This window comes from Homalodisca vitripennis, chromosome 4 (genome assembly GCF_021130785.1).
Source record: "Homalodisca vitripennis isolate AUS2020 chromosome 4, UT_GWSS_2.1, whole genome shotgun sequence".
NCBI classification, from domain to species: domain Eukaryota; kingdom Metazoa; phylum Arthropoda; class Insecta; order Hemiptera; family Cicadellidae; genus Homalodisca; species Homalodisca vitripennis.
In genome coordinates, this window is record NC_060210.1 from 54,582,762 (window position 1) to 54,604,163 (window position 21,402).

At 31.2% G+C, this 21,402-nt stretch overlaps 1 protein-coding gene across 2 annotated transcripts in view; it reads left to right on the forward strand.

The window, feature by feature from the left end:
* Positions 1-21,402, forward strand: part of LOC124359327 (neuroligin-4, X-linked) — a 172,265-nt gene that overhangs the window by 141,233 nt on the left and 9,630 nt on the right. For both annotated transcript variants that reach the window (XM_046811986.1, XM_046811987.1), the window contains exons 2-4: positions 13,688-13,858; positions 18,264-18,467; positions 20,658-20,943. In XM_046811986.1, the coding sequence (XP_046667942.1) occupies positions 13,688-13,858; positions 18,264-18,467; positions 20,658-20,943 (661 nt within the window). The remainder of the gene's footprint in view (positions 1-13,687; positions 13,859-18,263; positions 18,468-20,657; positions 20,944-21,402) is intronic.

The following is a 21,402-nucleotide window of genomic DNA, read 5'->3' on the forward strand; positions in this document are numbered from 1 at the left end:
AAGTTCACCCTATAAAGCTGAGCTTTTATTGAAAGGAAAAGAGAAGAAAGAAAAGAATATAAGAATGAGAAAGAAACTCGAAGGGAAGTCCTTAGCAAAGAATGACGCTAAGGGAAAAAGTGTTTCAGCAAAAAGAAAAATTAAATTTGACTCCGCAGAGGATCAATCTCGTTGCACGAAAACGGTGAAATTAAATAATGATAGGTCTAACTTTAATGAGTCATCGTGGTTTTGCAAAATGTGCGAAGAGGAGAGAGAGGAAGATATGATTCAATGTCTTAATTGTAGTGATTGGTTTCATGTCATTTGTGTGGGGGTGAAACCATCCCAAAAGATGTTTAATTGCAATGTATGTAAAGATATGGTATAGTAACTAAACGCAAAATGAAGTCCAGTTATTTGAGTTAAAACATTATGTTGATTTCATTGTATAACACAGTAAAGTTTTCTTTTCATGTCTATGATTCATAATAAATTGTTTTTATTATGATTTTTCGTGGTTTTATTCTTCCAAAACTTGATTTTAAACACGGTGCAATTTAGGCATAATGGAGGTGCATTTTAGGCACATAAAGTGCAATTTAGGAAAAACTTTTTTTGTTTAATTTAGCTCGCAATTTTTTTAAATGGATACTTATTCTAAAAATAGCCATGAAATCTTCTTTGTATATCCCTTAATGATAACATTGAAAAAACAAAATAAAAAATTTTTTTTTTCCTGAAATATACATGAAAGTGCTTAAGGGGTGCGACATAGGCGCACTTACCCTATATATATATATATATATATATATATATATATATATATATATATATATATATACTACAAAACGTATATATATATATATATATCATATTATATATATATATATATATATATATATATATATATATTAAATATTAAACTGAATATAATACATTCCGCTTAGCTCTATCGTTTGGTATCAATCAATATTCCTTATTAAAACAGTTACTTTTTAGTTCACATGAATTGTAAGGCGTGTTTACAACAGATTATACGTATTCTCTCAAAAATTTTAGTTTATTTGGAAATAAAGCTGTAAACTATTATATTTTATTAATTCATATTTAGAGTGTAGATTCTTACTTAAAAGCGACCTACCACTTACAGTACAATAACAGCGTATACAAAAGTAAATGTTAAAAATACTAAAGCAAATAAATGTACATTGACTAGGAACTACCAATTTGAATTTAGACTTGATAAGTTACTCAATTTCCTTCAGATTTAGTTAATAACAAAAACTTTTAAGGTTTTAAGTTTGGAAACATTAGCCCCGTATAAGATTATATATTACTGTATTAAATAATTTTGTGTCTCTTTTTTAATTCCTTGCACCATAATCGGACAACTTACAACTCAAGTATTTAATCCGGGCCCATACGAAATACAGTTAATTGGGATTCCCCCATAAGTTGAAAATAAAAATAAAATTCCTCAAATCAATAAAAATAGCGTACTATAATAATTACAATTGCATTATTTACAGTTTTACTAAGTAAGTGTGTAAGATTTTATCTAGCTATATTACCATTTTTTATCATTGTGATTTGAATATACTCGTTGTGGCATCAAACTAAAATTATTTCTTTTCTAAGTCAAAACTGTTTTATTTTATTTTTATTCTGCACGTGTCATGCAATATAACGTATCCATAAAGGATAGCGCAATTTAGGCTATATACTCAGTTGTATATAAACTATGCTTGCCTATTAGAAACAACTATGCAAAATAATATGTTTATGTAATAAAGTGCCAAATGAAAGGAAATGTTTCATTATAACTTAAAATATTAATAATAATAATATCAGCTGCTAATATGACTCCTTCCCCTTTTTTCTATGTATGAGTGGAAATAAGCTTGTCCTCTGGTTTATGGATTTTAAACATATGTAGGAGTAATAACACTTACACCACCAGATCTTAACATCTAAATGTATACATGGGCCAAATGGCATAGAGGAGCAAGCGCCTTCATAAATGTCCTGTTGCCTATATGGAATTAACTTTTATTCAAAATTGTCATTGTATAAATTTTATAATAGTGTGTAATAGGTTCGTCAGTTATCCTGTAGAAACACCGAAGAAAATCCCTATTTTACCAGTCATCCAGTCTCTAGAATGTCAGCGACATATTCAAAAGCTTACATATCAGTTTGTGGTCAAGATATTTCCTTGAGTGGTGAGGTTCGCTAACGCTAATCAATTGAATGACAAAGTCAGTGGGTCAGTTAACTTTGGAATAAACTGTTTGCATCCCTAAAGATATTCGCAGCCAAAATATGCTCAAGAGATGTGACGTAGGAGGGAAGCGAAAACAAACCGCTCGAGGCGTCCGAGACGGTAGATTGCTCCATCTCTTAGACTGCGTCTTCTTTATGAATGGTTTCTTTGATATTATGAAGAATCCATTTGAACACCCATCAAATATTACTTTTGACAGTGTGAACAAGGAAATTTTAAGTAAGTGTTTTTTGAGCGTTAAGGTCTATATTTTAATAAAACATATATTTGATTAAATCATTCCGTGCCCGATATTAAAATACGAATTGAAAGACAAGATACAGTAGAAGGCGATTTAAGAAATTACATTAACACTATTAACCCTTCGCACGACACTAATAAATCCATTAACTTTCCTATAACACCAAGACAAGTAAAAATATCTGTTTCTTTAAGTTCAAATCTAATGTTTATTATAACTAAGTTAAAAAAGTTAAAAGCAAAAAAAACTAAAAAAACAGGGCATTTTACTTAAGATTAGTGTATTTATTGATAAAAATTAAAAAAATCTATTTACAAAAAACTTTTTATTTTAAATACATTTCATTTTAAATGTTACTAAACTGAAAAGTTTATTTACATTTAACAATAAAACAAAATAAATAGTTCAATCTAATCGTAACACTACCACATGATGCAGAATAATAACAAAATAAGTAGTAGACCCACTAGCGAGTGCTCCTGACAGCAGAGAAAGCAGTAATACATGGAACGGATATGTTTGGTTATGGTTCTGTAGGAGACGAAAAAGTGAGGCGGTCGGAGTTAGGGAAAGAGCGCTCCCGCTCTCCTGCCGCTGACTGAAGGTCATTTATAAATAATTCCTAGGAAAATGAGATAAGCGCGGAGCGTTCACTGGGTATTTTGAAGACCTTTTGTCAACTAAAAAACTCTCCAAGTGACATTATATATAATATCCGATATAACTGAATTTGGCGTTTTGGTCAAAGTATGGCATTCTGATATATGCCATTCCCGTCTACGGCGTGGGAAAGGTTAAAAGAAGTTTAGGATATCATCCAAATATTAATTGAACACAAACAAATTTAACAGAATTAGGGTATAGTATTTTGTAATGACATTTTGTTTAATATCAACCTTCATTCTAGCAAGGCCAAAATCTTAATGAAATATAGAGTTCCTGAATAGAGCAATGCTCTGAAAATCCAAGCTAAGATACTGATGATTAATGAGGTAACAAGGGAAGGGATCTATCTTACAGGACTTGTGACAGCCGATGTCTGTGGCGCGTACAAGACAATGATTGCTGTTTACACTGCCTGACTCCACCAACTGCTAATTTTACATACTTTATCGCACATGATTAAATATACTTATCCACCAGTTCTGAACTAAGTGGTGTTAGTAGATAGTTATTAAGCATTAAATAATAACAACGCATCGCAATTAAGGGCAGTCCAAACTCATACAACGTAATGTTAATTAAATGTCAATTTACTAATAAAGTAATAGGCCGAGGTCAATAATTTTTGTTTTGTTTTGTAGTTAGGCTTAATGCCCAGTTATAGACACAAGATTTAGCCTCTTTTTTAATTTGAATTTTTAAAGAATTTAAAACCCTAGATTTTTGGAAAATATTTTTAAAAATTAATATTTTATATATCTGACTCATTATCAAAAAAACACCAAATACCCACGCCAGTGACTAGTAAATATTTACACGTACCTGTAAAAAGATTCTGACGATATCTTTATTATTTCTAGAGATATATGATATCTCTTACGAAAAAAGTAAGTTTCCAGAAAACGCGAAAACCCATTGAAGTAACTACTTTTAAAGAATACTTATGGCTTTTACTAACTCTTAGTAGTGTCCAGCACTATAAGAAGGGTTGTCAAGATCTTCTGCTTTAGCATAGAGGTCCTCCAACTTCCTTTTTGCAAGAACTCTGGCTTGTCGAATCTTTTTTCGAGGTCTTCTACTACGGCTTTTTCGCCTATGTATACTCAACCAAGCTCCCAATCCAGACGCTTCATAGCATTGACCATGTTGAGCCCAGCAGCAAATCTCGTATGTTCTAAGACTTTAATTTTTTATAAACAGCCATCATTATATGATTAAACCGAATCAAATTCTCCAAAGTTGAGGGTGTCCAGGCTTACAAAGATTCTTTTTGGGACTCGATACCAAATAACATTGTTGAGACTCTCATTGGGGTTTTGATTCTTACCTTCCAAACACTTCTTCGACGATGCATGGTCTGATAGGGCTGAGAATGTAGGCCTAAGCTCTTGCATCATTACACTTGGTAAGTGAAGATGTTCCCTGTGGTCATAGGTCTGTTAATTTTTATTTTGCCAGATTAAATTTGCACCAAGTATCTTTGGTACAGAGCTCTTTAGCGGTTCTCGTTATCTGACAAAACATGAAATATACAGCCCAGTCAGCCTGCTTCATACCACTTAGATCATTCTGATTTCTTCTAATAGCCAATCCATAGAAAATTTAAAATTTTATTACTGCAAGTTCAGTTAGCTTTTACCGTCAGCCAACGGAGTTTTCAATGTGTTTCGTAGGGTCAAGAGTCTACTCCCCATGCGCTTTTCTACATGACCTCCGCACTCAATTTCGCTCAACATTTGGGCCATAGGGTTGTGCATCACAAACTGACTTGTAGGCATTAGTATCACTATCGCCCAAGTATTCTAAGTATCGAATATTGTAGCGTGGAACGGACCTTTCAAACAATTAAATTGCTCCATATACTACCATTCCACCGCTAGTTCCCGAGTAATTTGCCAAGCAAGAATCGAGATGTATTGGCTTATTAGGGCACTGACAATACTTGGACATTACATGAATCTCAAGGGCCTTTGCGGTATCGGATGATGTCAGAGAGACTATTTTGTTCAATGAAATGTGGCCTCTCTTCTGCCAGGAGGCATCCAAAGCAACACACAAATCTCTGTTGTTTTCATTTGCTGTGGCTGCCTCTTCTACACCAGACTTTATAGAGGCATTACAAAAAGTTTGTACTGTAACCCTTAGAAAGTCCTCAAATGTTTATACTCACTAGGCGGTGGTGGGAGGTTCTTCATACCTCATAAGCCGATATTCATATCAGCCGAGGTTCATCATAAAGTGCGAGCCGATGTATAGCCTTTACCTATGACCCGCATACCATAGACAAGTCTGAGGTTCAAGTCATAGTAATTTTGCTCATTTGAACCATTTTCATCAGGTTTAGGCCTAGTTATCTTGTTGCAGTTCATGACGTTCAAGTTGTGATCACAACCTAGGCAGGTAATACTAAATTTAGTCGTTAAACCAACAGCATATGTTTTTGATAGGCTAAGGGTACCATGGCATAACCTGCAAACTTCACTAAGAATATTTTTCACGATACTCACATCAACTATTTCATATTCCAGACTTACATTTTTGTTGAGAAGTTATGGACTAATTTCTCTTTTGATCTTGAAGATGTGCTAGGCCTTGGCTCTTCTGGGGTTTGAGGCTTAGATTTCCCAACAAACTTCCTAGCTTTGAAAGCATGTCTCCTGTTTCAATTGTCCTTTTATTAGCCATTAAAAAAAACAATCACTATGATAACAAACACTGGAACAAACACCACTTATTATATCTAATTCACGTCACATTAGCTTCCACTAAACAAAAACAACACAAACACGTTAGAAATAAAATAATAAACACGGCAAAAACTAACAGCTGGCAGCAGAATTAAACACCGTACTTTGCAAGCAGATTATCCAACTGTAGAAACCTAAATCATAGCACTAAATAAAACAAAATCATTACCATACGAAGTGTATGCGCGCCGCAAACTACTGCAGGATCCAAAACTTCAACTCAAATGCTGTGCAGACCTCGTTATTTAACTTTTTACTGCATGATGGATGTTTGTAACCCTTAGTGTTATGTACAGTTAAGTTCAGGACATTCCAAAGAAAAGTAATTAATAAAAAACCAAATATAAAAAAAATTTCCAGGTCAGACTGCCCTTAATGTAGCTAAAATGAATATATAAACTTTTATGAATTGGTCATATGCCATGTTTGCTAAATGAGTTTAATTTATTTTATTTGTATATCCTGTGAAACCCAACTAGGCAGACAGACGGGAGCCTACACGAGATAGGAATAAACTTTGTGTGCAATTTGTTATTTATTTTGACCTGTAAAATCAAAGTTCAACAGAATAATATGTGAGTAACCTGTATGACGTAGTAACACGTGTAGCCTTATTACCCACAATGAAGTTTGTTTGTAATTTTGGAATTTGTTATTTATTTTTACCTGTTAAATCAAAGTTCAACAGAATAATAGGTGTTTAACCTGTATGACGTAGTAACACGTGTAGCCTTATTATCCACAATATATTTTGAGAAATATTTCTTCTGCAGACTTTAAATGTTTCTTCAAACTTCTTTTTTGCACGGACTAAATGAGTTCAACTATAATACATGTCTATCGTTCAGTGGACTAGCCCGATTTCTCTAATGTTTTCTGGGCAATTGTAATATACTTTATTTGTAAATGAATGGCTGTCTGTCTTTGACATATGAGTATCTTAAGTATAACATGAGGCATAACCTTTATTTGTTTGACAATCTCAGCAAAGCCTGTAATGCTAGGTGGCGTAATCTTGTATGTTTGTGACGAATAAAACAAATAGGGCTTCGTTGAACGTTTAATAATACATGCTTTTCATTTCAGTAAGTTCTAGGCAATAAATAATGTCACAAGATATACATGAATAATAGAAGTAAGTAAAGTTGTCACTTTTGTAATGAATAGTTTTAATACATTTAAAACTGAGTTTCAAACTTCTATTTTAAAATATTAATGAATGATATTTTAAAATAATAGTTAATGAACTTATTTTGCCATTGTGAATGGGCAACTTTCGAAATGTATGTATATGTATATATATATATATATATATATATATATATATATATATATATATATATACTAGCAGACCCGACAGACGTTGTCCTGTACACACGTCTTTAATGCGAAAATTTTAAACTTTGATTAATCTGTAACAATCTGGGCTGTTTTGATAAAAATGTCTATTAAAAAGTTATTACAATATCTAACTTCATCACATGTACATTTAATCACACTTCGACCAACAGATAGTGTGTGAGTATAACATGAGTGATGTGAAATGTAGAGGATGTTTTAAATGAAAACTTACTTAATCTGAAGGTAAAAAAATTGAAACAAACAATTTTATAACAGGTATATTTTTTCAATTTACAACTTAATTTACCGTAATGCCATTGAATGTAAAATATTTTTTGTTAATCCTTCAGGAGTATACACAAACAAATTAGATGATTTTCCAATAGGGCTGAAGTATAATAAGTGACCTCCATCACAATCGAATTATTGATATTTCTGAATAGCCTATATAACTACTATCCGAATTAGATTATAGTTATGTAAAGCCTGAAGTATAATAAGCGGCCACCATCACAATCGAAATATTGATATTTCTGAATAGTCTATCTAAACTACCGAATTTCATTATAGTTATTTAAAATAACAGTTTAGTATCGGAACTGGCCAACAGAATTTAATTTATCTAAAATACTAAATAAGTATTCCGTATAGGGCTGAAGTATAATAAGTGGCCACCATCACAATCAAATTATAGATATTTCTGAATAGCCTATCTAAACTACTAAAATGACGAACTGAATTAGATTATAGTTATTTAAAGGCTGAATTATAATTAGCGGCCAACATCGCAATCAAATTATTGATATTTCTAATTAGCCTATCTAAACTACCGAATTTCATTATCTTTATATTTATATTTCTTGTGTGCGTGTGTAAGGAGCTGAACTCCTCCTAAATGAGTGGACCATCATGGAATGTTTTACATTGTATCCAGCAGAATGCGCTACGATCACAGTTTCAAATGTTTTCTATTTTAATTCCAGATTTTCCTGACAGTTTGTGCTGCTATCAAATATGTGTGTTGTTTTGTAACATCGTGTAATTATTGTGTGAGTGCTAATTGTAATATTACATTGATAGAGATTGAAGATGTTTGAAGTATATAAAAAACTATAGTTATATATTGAAGTTATTGAACTAATTTTGAAAATTTATTGAACGAAGTGAGTATATTGGTCGCATAACATTATAATATTACAACACAGTTTAATCAATAATAGTCTTGAAAGCATAGAGTAAGCATAAACATATAAAAATAACACCACTTCTTATTTCAATATATTCTGTACTCACTTTGGAGGATAGAGATTATCCAGGTATAAAATTGGAAGTTTTAGCTTTTAACTGAAATTGACAGTTTGTGCTGCTATCAATGTGTGTGTGTTGTTTTGTAAGGTTCATGTTTCAAAAGTAAATACGGCAAATAACATTAAAATATAATAGAATGAAGTTATAAAAAGTGTACTACGTGGCCGTGTTATAAGTTTATAAAAGCCAACAGGCAAAAAGAAGAAAATAAAAAATAAAACATCGTGTAATTGTTGTGTGAGTGCTAAAATTATAATAGTACATTAATAGAGATTATTGGTCGCATTACCTCAAATAACCTAAGTAGCATACAAATCAAAAGGTTGTGTTTCTATGTGTGAATAACTATTGTTAACAGTTTGGTCACATAAGTTCAAATTAAGCAGCATATAAATCACATGATTGAATAACTATTCGTCCTCTTCCACGAAGACGTGGCATTTTTCTGTAAAAATAAAATTCTGTATAATAGTACACAATGAATATGAGTAACTTATTGAATATGTAATTTTAATTAAGTAACTTCTAGATAAAAATGTATAACAACGTAGACTACGGTATCTAAAATACTAAATAAGTATTCCCTATAGGTCTGAAGTACAATAAGTGGCCACGATCACAATCGAATTATTGATATATCTGAATAGCCTATCTAAACTACTAAAATGACGATCCGAATTAGATTATAGTTACTTAAAGGCTGAAGTGCAATAAGCGGTAACCATCTCAATAGAATTATTGATATTTCTAAATAGTCTATCTAAACTACTTAATTACATTCTGAATTACTACAATTACAGTGTAGTCTCGAAACTGGCCAACGGAATTTAATTTATCTAATATACTAAATAAGTATTCCCTATAGGTCTGAAGTACAAACTACTGAATTTCATTATAGTTACTTTAAATTACAGTATAGTATCAGAACTGGCCAACAGAATTTTATTTAAAACCAATTCCTACATTATTAACAATAGTTATTGACACATGTGATTCTCTATTAATTTAATATTACAATTAGCACTCACACAATAATTATACGATGATACAAAACAACACACAAATTTGATAGCAGCACAAACTGTCGGGAAAACCTGGAATTAAAATAGAAAAACATTTGAAACTGAGATCGTAGCACATTCTGCTGGATCCAATTTAAAACATACCAAGATAAAAAACAATTTATTTATAAACAAAAAATTAACTGATCAATCGCTGCACACTTAATATTTACGAATTTCAGTTAAAAGTGTATTTTATTAAAACTGCCAATTTTATATCTGGATAACATCTATTGATATTCCTGATTAGCCTATCTAAACTACCGAATTTCATTATAGTTACTTAAAATTACAGTATAGTATCAGAACTGGCCAACAGAATTTAATATAAAACCAATTCCTACACAATTATTAACAATAGTTATTCACACATGTGATATGTATGCTACTTAATTTGAACTTATCTGACCAATTTTGACTGCAGATTAAAAATGTAAATTACAACAAATTATTTTAAATCCATTAGTTTAAAACTTGATTATCTAAAATGTTAACAATAGTTATTCACACATAGGAACACAACCTTTTGATTTGTATGCTACTTAGGTTATTTGAGGTAATGCGACCAATAATCTCTATTAATGTACTATTATAATTTTAGCACTCACACAATAATTACACGATGTTTTATTTTTTATTTTCTTCTTTTTGCCTGTTGGCTTTTATAAACTTATAACGCGGCCATGTAGTACACTTTTTATAACTTCATTCTATTATATTTTAATGTTATTTGCCGTATTTACTTTTGAAACATGAACCTTACAAAACAACACACACACATTGATAGCAGCACAAACTGTCAATTTCAGTTAAAAGCTAAAATTTCCAATTTTATATCTGGATAATCTCTATCCTCCAAAGTGAGTACAGAATATATTGAAATAAGAAGTGGTGTTATTTTTAAATGTTTATGCTTACTCTATGCTTTCAAGACTATTATTTATTAAACTGTGTTGTAATATTATAATGTTTACATAGAACAATTGGTTAAAATTTAACTTTGCAATCTGCACTAGACTACTGATCAAGCACTTTATAATAATGTAGTCTAAATGTAAACAAATGTTTCTGCCTCTTTGGTGAACTTCAGCTGAAAATATTAACAGCTGTTAAGTATCAGTTCACTTTGTATTACGTGTCGTAGCGCAGTCTGTCGAATCCAATATAAAACACTCCAACATCAACAACAATTTATAATTAAAATTTAATTATATTTGACCGAATAAATAACTATAATGAAATTCAGTAGTTTGGATAGGCTATTCAGAAATATTAATAATTCGATTGTGATGGTGGCTGCTTATTATACTTCAGCCTTTAAATATCTATAATCCAATTCGGATAGTAGTTTGGATAGGCTATTCAGAAATATCAATAATTCGATTGTGATGGAGGCCACTTATTATACTTCAGCCCTATCGGAAAACCATCTAATTTGTTTATGTACATTCCTGAAGGATTAACAAAAATATTGTACATTCAATAGCATTACGATAAATTAAGTTGTAAATTAAAAAAATATACTTGTTATAAAATTAGTAATTTAAAATTACAGTATAATATCGGAACTGGCCAACAAAATTTAATTTAAAACCAATTCCTACACTATTAACAATAAGTAGTTATTCACACATGTGATTTGTATGCTACTTAATTTGAACTTATGTGACCAATTCTGACTGCAGATTAAAAAATGTAAATTACAACAAATTATTTTAAATCCAATTAGTTTAAAACTTGATTATATAAACTGTTAACAATATTCACACACAGAAACACAACCTTTTGATTTGTATGCTACTTAGGTTATTTGAGGTAGGCCTATGCGACCAATATACTCACTTCAATAAATTTGCAAAATGAGTTAAATAACTTTAATAAATAACTATAGTTTTTTATGCACTTCAAACATCTTCAATCTCTATTAATGTATTATAACAATTAGCACTCACACAATAATTACAGAATGTTACAAAACAACGCATAAATTTGATAGCAGCACAAACTGTCGGCTGGAATTAAAATAGAAAAACATTATGGCTGTGTTGTAATATTATAATGTTTACGTAGAACAATTGGTGAAACTTCATCTTTGCAATCTGCATTACACTACTGATCAAGCACTTTACAAATTTAAAATATGAACTTTCTAAATTTTAAATGTGAACAAATGTTTCTGCCTCTTTGATGAACTTCAGCTGAAAATATTCACAGTTTTTAAGTAACAGTTCTCTTTGTATTACGTGTCGTGGCGCAGTCTGGCGGATCCAATGTAAAACACTCCACCATCAACAACAATTTATTATTAAAAAATTAATTAAATAAACTATTAAAACTTGACCGAATTATGAATCTAAACCATTCTCGGATCCAACTGAAGACACACAAAAAGTTTCATTAAAATCGGTCCACCCGTTTAGGAGGAGTTTAGGACCATACACACGCACACAAGAAATATATATATAAAGATATATATATATATATATATATATATATATATATACACTTTCGAGCAAGGAAGGATCCTACAAAGTAGTTAATTTTACGTTCTATTAATGTTATAAATGCGACAGTTTGTGAAAGGATCGAGTTTGGATGCTTATTTGATACTCAATTACACAATATCTAGGGAAGGAAGATATATCAAATTTGGCATGAATATAGCTAACATTAGGTTCTTAGCGACTGAGTAAAGTTGTGGTACTGACTTAGTATTACGCACAGTTATTTTTTTCCGGTTTTATTCCGTTGTCTGTCATTATATTGTGCAAAAACGAATATTATGACAAACGAGCGTAACCCAAGCATATCTGGTGCTTTCGACTAGATGTCAGCACTCTTTAACGTGCAGTGGAGAGCTTGCATTAATGTTGATCTATTGAAGTGTACGGCATATCAAGGAAGTTGCGTTATCATATTGTTAAGGGATTAATCATTATATCCCTCTTATACTGAAGTAAATTGAAAGCGCCAAAAATTGACTATTTTTGATCGTATACTGACGTATGTTTTCTTGATCGGATCAAGAACAGAAACTCAACTGCGGCAACGGGAATATAATTAATTGGAACTAAAAGTGCTCATTCTCTCATGTTCGTGCAAAACCTTAAAAATTAGAGAAAGTTACAATGTTATTAACCTATTTGTAACGTAAACACTGGAATAATACTTATTTTATACATAAAAGTCTTGGAGCATTATAAATGCATGTTTATACAAATCTATTTGTTTTCATTTTTCCTTAGGGCTGAATCATATTACATTATAAATGTTTTGACTAAAAAGACATCTGCCTTTATTATTCCTGCTCATTTGCCTTAGGTATTTCATGTTTTTCTGAAATCGAAACCATTGTAACAACTATCACCGAATGTAGCAGAGAAGATTTATTACATTGATACCAGTTTGAGCCTCTCACTCCAGGATCGCAAAATACTGCTCTTTAAAACTAAATTTAAATTATTTCCAAATGTTTGGAGGGATTCAAATATCTTCGAGTGACTATCAGGTTCTACATTACTTTTTTATGCAATTTCAAATATATATGCCTATGATGCCTCTGTTACTCAGCGTGAAACTGTTTGCGAAGCCGCGAGTAAACCACTAATTGATTATACAATTCTCTACGTAATTTTATGTTGTGTTTGCTAGTTTTACTATTATAATTGTATCTTCGGTAACGATTTGGTTTTGTTACATACTTATATTTATTAATGGAAAGAGGTCAAATTTTGAGCTTTTTAAATGATTTATTTCTAGAATTTTTAATTTCCTTACCCATTTAAATTCAACTGTTCACTACTACTGTTATCTTTAAATGTTTTCTTAAAAGACGAAAGTAACAACATTTTTAAATACTTTAAAATGGTATATCACGCTTTGCTTTTGTTACAAATAATTTTGAATGTAACAGATAATATCAGATATGGATCAAAATATTTGTCACCTTTTTTGTCAAAGTTTTCAAAATGAGTTTATGAATTCAATGAGATGACAACAGAATGATTAATTAATAATTTATGGAAAATTTTAATAGGATGATTTATTAATTTATTTCAAGATCACGGCCATAACCTGTGGGAAAAGCCTCCACCCAGCAATTTGCCTGTGATGGTCTTTATCCACGGAGAGTCATTCGAGTGGAACTCCGGTAACCTGTACGATGGCTCGGTGCTCGCCAGCTATGGCAAGGTCATCGTTGTCACTGTCAACTTTCGCCTTGGCATCCTAGGTAAGTTGACATTGAGAGAGAAATGCATTTAGAGTCATTATAATCCTGAAAGTTCACTACATTTAATGAACTTATTTATTTCATAGTACCGTACTTAAATCTGCATTTCCACATTCCAGTTATTTTTTAAGTTATATTATACAAAGAATGTGTTATTATTATTATGTAACAAACGACACTTGCAATCACCAATCAGTTTTTAATTAGTGACTTCAATAATGAAATGATAGCTTCTAATCTTGAAGTGACGGAAATCTAATCTATACAAATATGATAATTTTGTAGAATAAAGGGTACAGTACATACTTTAGGGATTATAGACAACGTATTGCTTCGAAAATCCAATTTCCTATAACCTTTATTAACAATATTATTTATTATATATGAATGCAATATCTCTAAAAATTAAAAAACCATGAATAAGTTTAATTGGTAACTTAAGGTTTTTTGTAGAGCCTTGCCTTCAAGCTTCTTTTAGCCTTCTTGAATGTGTTAAAATTGGATTTTTCCAAGCTATTCGTAAGAATTACTGTCAAAATTTGCTTTAATTACTGTTTATGTAATCACATAATAAAGCATGGAAACATACGCCTGTACCAGTATTTACTAGACATTCTTAAGTTACGGAAATATTTAAACACAACTTCCTCTATCAATTTCCTATCTAGCTCGGATCCTTGCTGACTATTGTATGAATTGTATACATTCTATTCATGCTAAAGCATATTAAAATGTTGTCGTATATTTGAGTATTATAACGTATTAAAGAGGTTTCGGTAATCAAAAAGTTGGTAACGTTCCGTATTGGTAATGTTGTAAATAACATTTTTAATTATATCCAGTAAGTTTATGAGACTGATATGAAAAGTTGCATAAATATTTACTATAAGTTTCATGTTTATAAACTGAACTTTGTTATTCTTTCCATGAGTATGTAGCTGATAGTAAAGTAGATTAGATTACAACTATATCTTACTTATTATATTCATACTGCAACATAAGATAGCATTGACATTGAACTTTTTAACTGTTCTAATATGTAATATCTTAAGTAAGTTATTAATATTGTGAGGTAACAAAGATATCGTGCTTTACAATATGTCATAACACCAAAATATCTACCTAAGAACACGAATGCTTGCCAGATGTTCAACGTACAATCGAAATGTGTTTTACAGGGTATTATTGTTAGGAGTGATAATGAAGTAAATGTCCTAAGAGAAGTTCCACCGAGAATAACTATTAGAAATAAACAATTTTAAATCAAAATTGATAAAAAAACTAGTGATTGTACTCAATAATTCCACTTTAGGAATAATTCCATTGGATTTGTTAATAGCTAAGATGTTTTAACTACTTTTTCTGTATAGTTTGGTTTTGTTTTATAATTAATTGCTTTATTTTCATCAGAAAAAAATTTTTCTTTAATAATGCTAAGTATTATACTATATGACTAAAGTATATAAATATGTTTATTAGTCTTTTACTGTAGCCAAATATGATATAGTGTTGCACCACATGGCGAATGACATATGGTTAATAAACAATGTGATATTAGTAGTTAGGACAGATAACTTTCTTTGTGCATATGATTTCGTATCAATTTGACCTGAGTCTTCTCGACACTGATGACATATCTGCCCATCTGTCATTTGCGAGTCTAGGACCAGACAGGTGGCAGCACAACAGGTGCAGTCAGGCACGGTTGGCAATGGCAGACATACAGACATTCTGGCAATTGCTCTGGGTCAAATAACTGAGGCCTGAGCCAGAACTTGTACTACCATTACGCCCAACATACACACACTGTAAACTTTACTCATATCAAACGATTTCGCACCTATTGTGACGGCTGCAGTATTAGCAATTTTTTTTTCGGAAATTAGTATTCAACTTACGTGTCACTGTATATTTGTTGGCAGACAATTTTATAAGTAATGATATCACCTTTTCATTGAAAATAAGGATACTTTCAATATATTCAGATTAAGTGTATAAAGTATTTAATTTTTATGCATATGAATTATTTCAACATAATAATGCAGTCTATTCTGTTACGTAAGATTGTAGAATGTGATTCTAGAATCCTTACAACACAATGTAGGCTGAAATATTTTATTGAAGCGCTTATTTCTTAAAAATTGCATTTGATTTTGGAATGGCTTGTATGATACGTCATATTCATAATGTATTACTGTAAATAATTATTGTGTTATCGATAATACATAAGTATACACGTATTTTACATTCTTAAAGGCGGTATACTTTCAAACTTCATTGACCTATAATTTATTACTAAATTAATTACTTCTTCTCTTTATGAGAGCATTATAGAATTTATATTACTTGCCTATTTATGCGCCAAACATTTTCGGCGCTCTAACTTTACACATTTAATAAAGTAAGTGTTATTACAGAAGCAATTACAAGTTGCCTACCCAGGAGTTGAACCACCTAACAATCCAACAATAAGTAAATGGAAAAATCTTTTTGTAGAAACTGGAATTGTCGTAAAAAAGTACTCTATATGATCAAATGAGGAAAGAGAATTACAGTACTAGTATTCGCATTAGTGCTCCGCTCTCCAGGTAAACCGAAATAACGAAGGAAGGTTAAACTTGAAACTGGTGTTCCAAAGTCTTCAGTATAGACAATAATTAAGAAAAACTAAATTAAACTTTACAAATCACCTTTCCATAATCTTCTTGAAGATGTCCGGGCAGGAGAGTAATTTTGTTCTCGTATCATTGAGTTTCATGATCTAGGTACCAATTCACATACCCAAATTGTTTTTTTTTTTTTTTCAGACGAGGTAACTTTCTACCGCAATGGTGTTGTAAATAGGGATAATTTTAATTATTGCAACACCGGTAATCCCCACATTCTTGAACAGACTCTGCTCAAATAAAAAGAAATTGCTTTTTAGGCAGGTATAAGTTGTAATGGGGTGTTATCTTACGACATTTCGGACAGTACAAAGTTTGGGAATAGGTATGTACAGGTTTTAAATGAACAAGTCTTGCCTCATTTTACGGTTTCAGAAATGGATCAAGCAATCTTCCAACAAGATGTTGCTCCTCCTCATTTCGCATTTCCTCTCCAGCGATTAATAGATGACCAACTTCATGTCCGTTGGATTAGTCATGGAAGTGATATTTTATATTCGCCACCCCGATCCCCAGATTTAACTGTGTGGGATTTCTTTCTATGGGGTTTCTTAAAAGAAAAAGTTTCTACTCGTAGCTTCAATAAGGAATTAAAAAAAAAAACATTTAAAGGGGAACTTCTTCGGATATACCAGATTTTTTTTGTAACAACTTACGATTCATTTGCTAAGCGCTGTAATCAGTGTGTCGCTGTGGATGGATGAGATTTTGAATAGTTGTGTACTGGAATTGTAGAATTTTAAATATTTTATATCCTAATCTTCTGATTGAAATGCTTTATTTCTTCAAAATATTACTATACATAACTTTATTAAACCAATAAACTGTTTTTTACTGTTTTAAAGTATAGGTTTTTAAAAATACTAAAATTTAGTTTCAATAATTAAGAGAGCTGAAATTTTCACAGAATATTTTTAAAACCTATTAATGAATTGTGTATAGTTTGAAAATGTTCTGTGCATAAATGGGCAAGTAATATCAAATCGAACATTTAAACCTCTTTGTGGGACATCTGGTATAGTTGGGCCATAATATCACAAATTTTTCTATACCATACAATTTGAAAAGAAAACAACAGAAATTAAATTTAGGATAACCATAATTACATAATATATTGTGACATTATACATTTTTTTTATCAAGTCATTAAATATTATATGTACGGTACCTACTAAAACATTATTATTTAAATTTGTGCAATGTTTATATGTTTCTGTAATATCGTAAAGACTATAAAAAACAGATTTTTTGTTTTACAGTTACTCGTCAAATATTGAAGATTAATCAGATACTATATAACAATAATCAATAAAACAGAATATATAACTTAATATTTTACTTTTACGTACAATTGAAAAATATTAAAATCTGTCTGTACTTTCTACAATTTATTTTTATCTGTTACAAATTAAACGTCTAACTTAACGTCAGTTCTAAAATTTTTTCTATTCAAATAGCTTTAAGTATTTTTAAATCTACCATGTTCTTTTGCAATCAGGTACATTTGACTGGCTTTTTTTTACTCTAAGAGTAATTTTATTTAAAGTTAAAAAACTCAACATTTCTCCATAAGTAATAGAAACCCAATTATGTTTTAAAATACATGTGATGAATAAACATAGGAAAGAATAAAGATCGAATAAGGTAATTGTTACTACATTAATAAATAAAAACAACAAATTTCATTTTGCCCACAGTTAAAATATAAAAATGTGACAATTAATCGTTATTTGTATTAGGGTTTCTGAAGCCTGGTGTAAGTGCCCACGTTCCCAGCAACTTCGGGTTGTTGGACCAGGTTGCAGCTCTAGAATGGGTCAAGAGCAATATTATCCAGTTCGGGGGCGACCCTCGCAGCGTCACCCTCATGGGTCACGGCACCGGCGCAGCCTGCGTCAGCCATCTCATGATCTCACCCTTGTCCCAGGCTGAGGGCAACAGAGGTGACACATAGATTATTAAATTCTTTTCTCATTTTAACTGTACCTCTTTAGTCTGCAGTCAGATACCAGAGTTAACATTTCTTAGTTGACAACTAGCATCTGATGTCAATAAAATAAGCTATGATACAAACTACAAAATTGTTCATAGCAATCAATGAGACATTTAAAAATGTACAGAGTGCTCCAAACGCTAAAGAAACAGAAAATATTCGAGCAGTAAAAAGTGCTTTGAACATTACAAGTGGATGGTCAATTCTGACACACTGTTTTCTATGTCATTCAGATTGAGCATGTAATTATATATCTTAATATCACACAGTTTTACATTTGAATCATTAGTGTTTAATTTAAGAGAAATATTAGCAACTACATAGTAAAATAAGACTTGATATGCTCAAATTAACTTTCAAAAAGTAACGAAATATTGACTAACCCTTATACATACGTTTAGTCTCCTCCCAAAGTTTTTTGTATATAGTCTACTGTTTAAAGTACATTTTAGTGCAACGTAGTACAAGCCCTTGTAGTTAGTGGTATCTTAGTGTAATATACGAAAAATTTTATTTTAAGGTTGCATGGGTACTATATAGGTTCAAATATTTTATTTACTCATATTGGAACCAAGAATATGATGTTTTTAAACAGTTCCAGTGTTTATCAAGTTTAAAATTTCCCCAACAACACAATGAAAGCCTTCGAAAATATAACAAATTAAATTATTCTCAATACCTTTGAATTGTGAAAATCATATGCGGACATTACAATAGGAAAATAGGGAGTAATATTTTTTTTAATTAAATACAATTTTATTTTAAGTATAAAAACCTTCATAATTTTTTAGCATTGTCTGATACTATAAAAAAATTCTGTCGCCTTATTATATTATCGAATAATAATATAATAAGTAACACGTATACGTTTCTTATAACAAAAATTATAAGCTAATACGTACACCTATAGTAAATAAGGAATTCTTATAGCGATAACCGTTCCATACAGTTTCCATATATAAGTAGCACCCAATTTAAACTTTGAGGTTAAATATTCAAGTAGGAAGGCAGGCGAGGGGGCAGCGCGTGCGTGGGAGCATTGCCAACATTCCGTCCAAACATTACCGTAAGTTTTGCTAAAACGGTTATTTTATGTACGGGTCGTGAAATGGTCGTTGGCTCAACCTCTGAAAGGGAAATTGCTCTTGGCGTTACGTCTTTCATGGCCAATTATTGTTTTATGACCTTTAATAATTTAATGGATTTGGCACTTAGAGTCTGCTAAATTGTACAAAACGGAGTAACTCGTACAAATTTACATTTACGAGTATGTGGATTAGTACATTAAGACTTCAAATACTATTGGTATGTTCCAAGTAAATTCAAAGGTACATTGATTAATAACAATACAAATTAACAAGAGTTCTTACATGTTTAGACTGTTCCTGCTAACGTAAATATAAATACCTTGTATGCAATTGGTGGAATAGTATCTGTTTAAAAATAATTTATACTTTAAGTAAGTAAATTTAAATATCCTGCACAATACAATGGTGTCTGTATATTATTACTAAGATAATTTTTACTGCCTCAGCGTGACGGTATTTCAAGAACATATATTAAATCTTAAACATTACTATGAGGAAGGTTCATTAAAACCCGTACACCCCAATAGAATGAAATATATGTATTAAGAATAAAGTTTATGAATAATGAGCTACATCTTGCCTTAAAAACAGGTTGCCTTTTAAATTTCGGATGGGGGTCGTTTGGTATATACATTATATTCATGCAATTAATATAATCTTGTTTTATAAAGTGCTGTGTAATGAACTGGTGTAGTGTTTAACTTCTAAATTCCCTTTTATGTTCCGTATTTATAATCCTTTTATTAGACGTGAAAACTGATGTAAGTCCCAGGTTTTCGTTTTTATCGTATCTTCAAGGTTTGTAAGAAATATATCCACTAATTTGGATTGTTCTCTGCCCTATAAGATTTCATACAATGCAGATTCGTCAAGTTGTTACTAACGAAATTTGAATCATCAATATAATTGGAGAGAATACTACTGAACTACACCAAAATATCGTTATGTCAACGTACATTACTTTTACTTAAATACGGAAACTGTGAACGACCTGTATATAAGTAAATCATGGTATAATTATTTAAGTTATAATGAATAAACACCTATTTCAGGTGGGCTGTTCCATCGAGCGATACTAATGAGCGGCACTGCGTTGGCAGATTGGGCTTTAACTTCCAACCCCGTGCAAGTGACCATACAAGTGGCACAGGCCCTCAACTGTCCGGACTCCGAGGACCGTATGGCCGACTGTCTACGCAGGAAGCGACTTCACGAGCTCACCTCTGTTGATGTTCAAGTGCCTCCCTTCAAGACACCTTTTGGACCCGTTGTCGACGGTCATGTGGTACCCAACGAACCCTCAGTCATCATGAAACATTACACCAGCATGCTGCAACAGTAAATATCACTTGATAGATTTGATGAGAAAGCCAACATTCTATTATTCAATACCAAACATATTACATTTTTCGGCTGTGAAGTAAAAATCAAATACCATATACTGTTTTTATTTAAATAGATTGTACAGTGACCCATTTCTTAAAATAACATTTTGAAATATATACGTGTTTGTATTTTACTAGCTTTTTATTTATTGCAGTATAGCTTGGTTACATATTAGTCTGTTTTCTTATTTAGATTTGGACTACATTGATTTATTTAGTTATCAGTAGTGGCAATACTATATATTTATACAATTTTTAAATCATGTGAATATTTGTAATTAAAGCTTATTTTTTCAGTTATACCAACCTTATCAGTACGGGCATGTAAAAGGTAATTGCTCTGACGCCGGTTCTACATGAGGTGCGGACTGACAGAGATGAAGAAGTACAACCTGCTAAGTGACCTTATCCT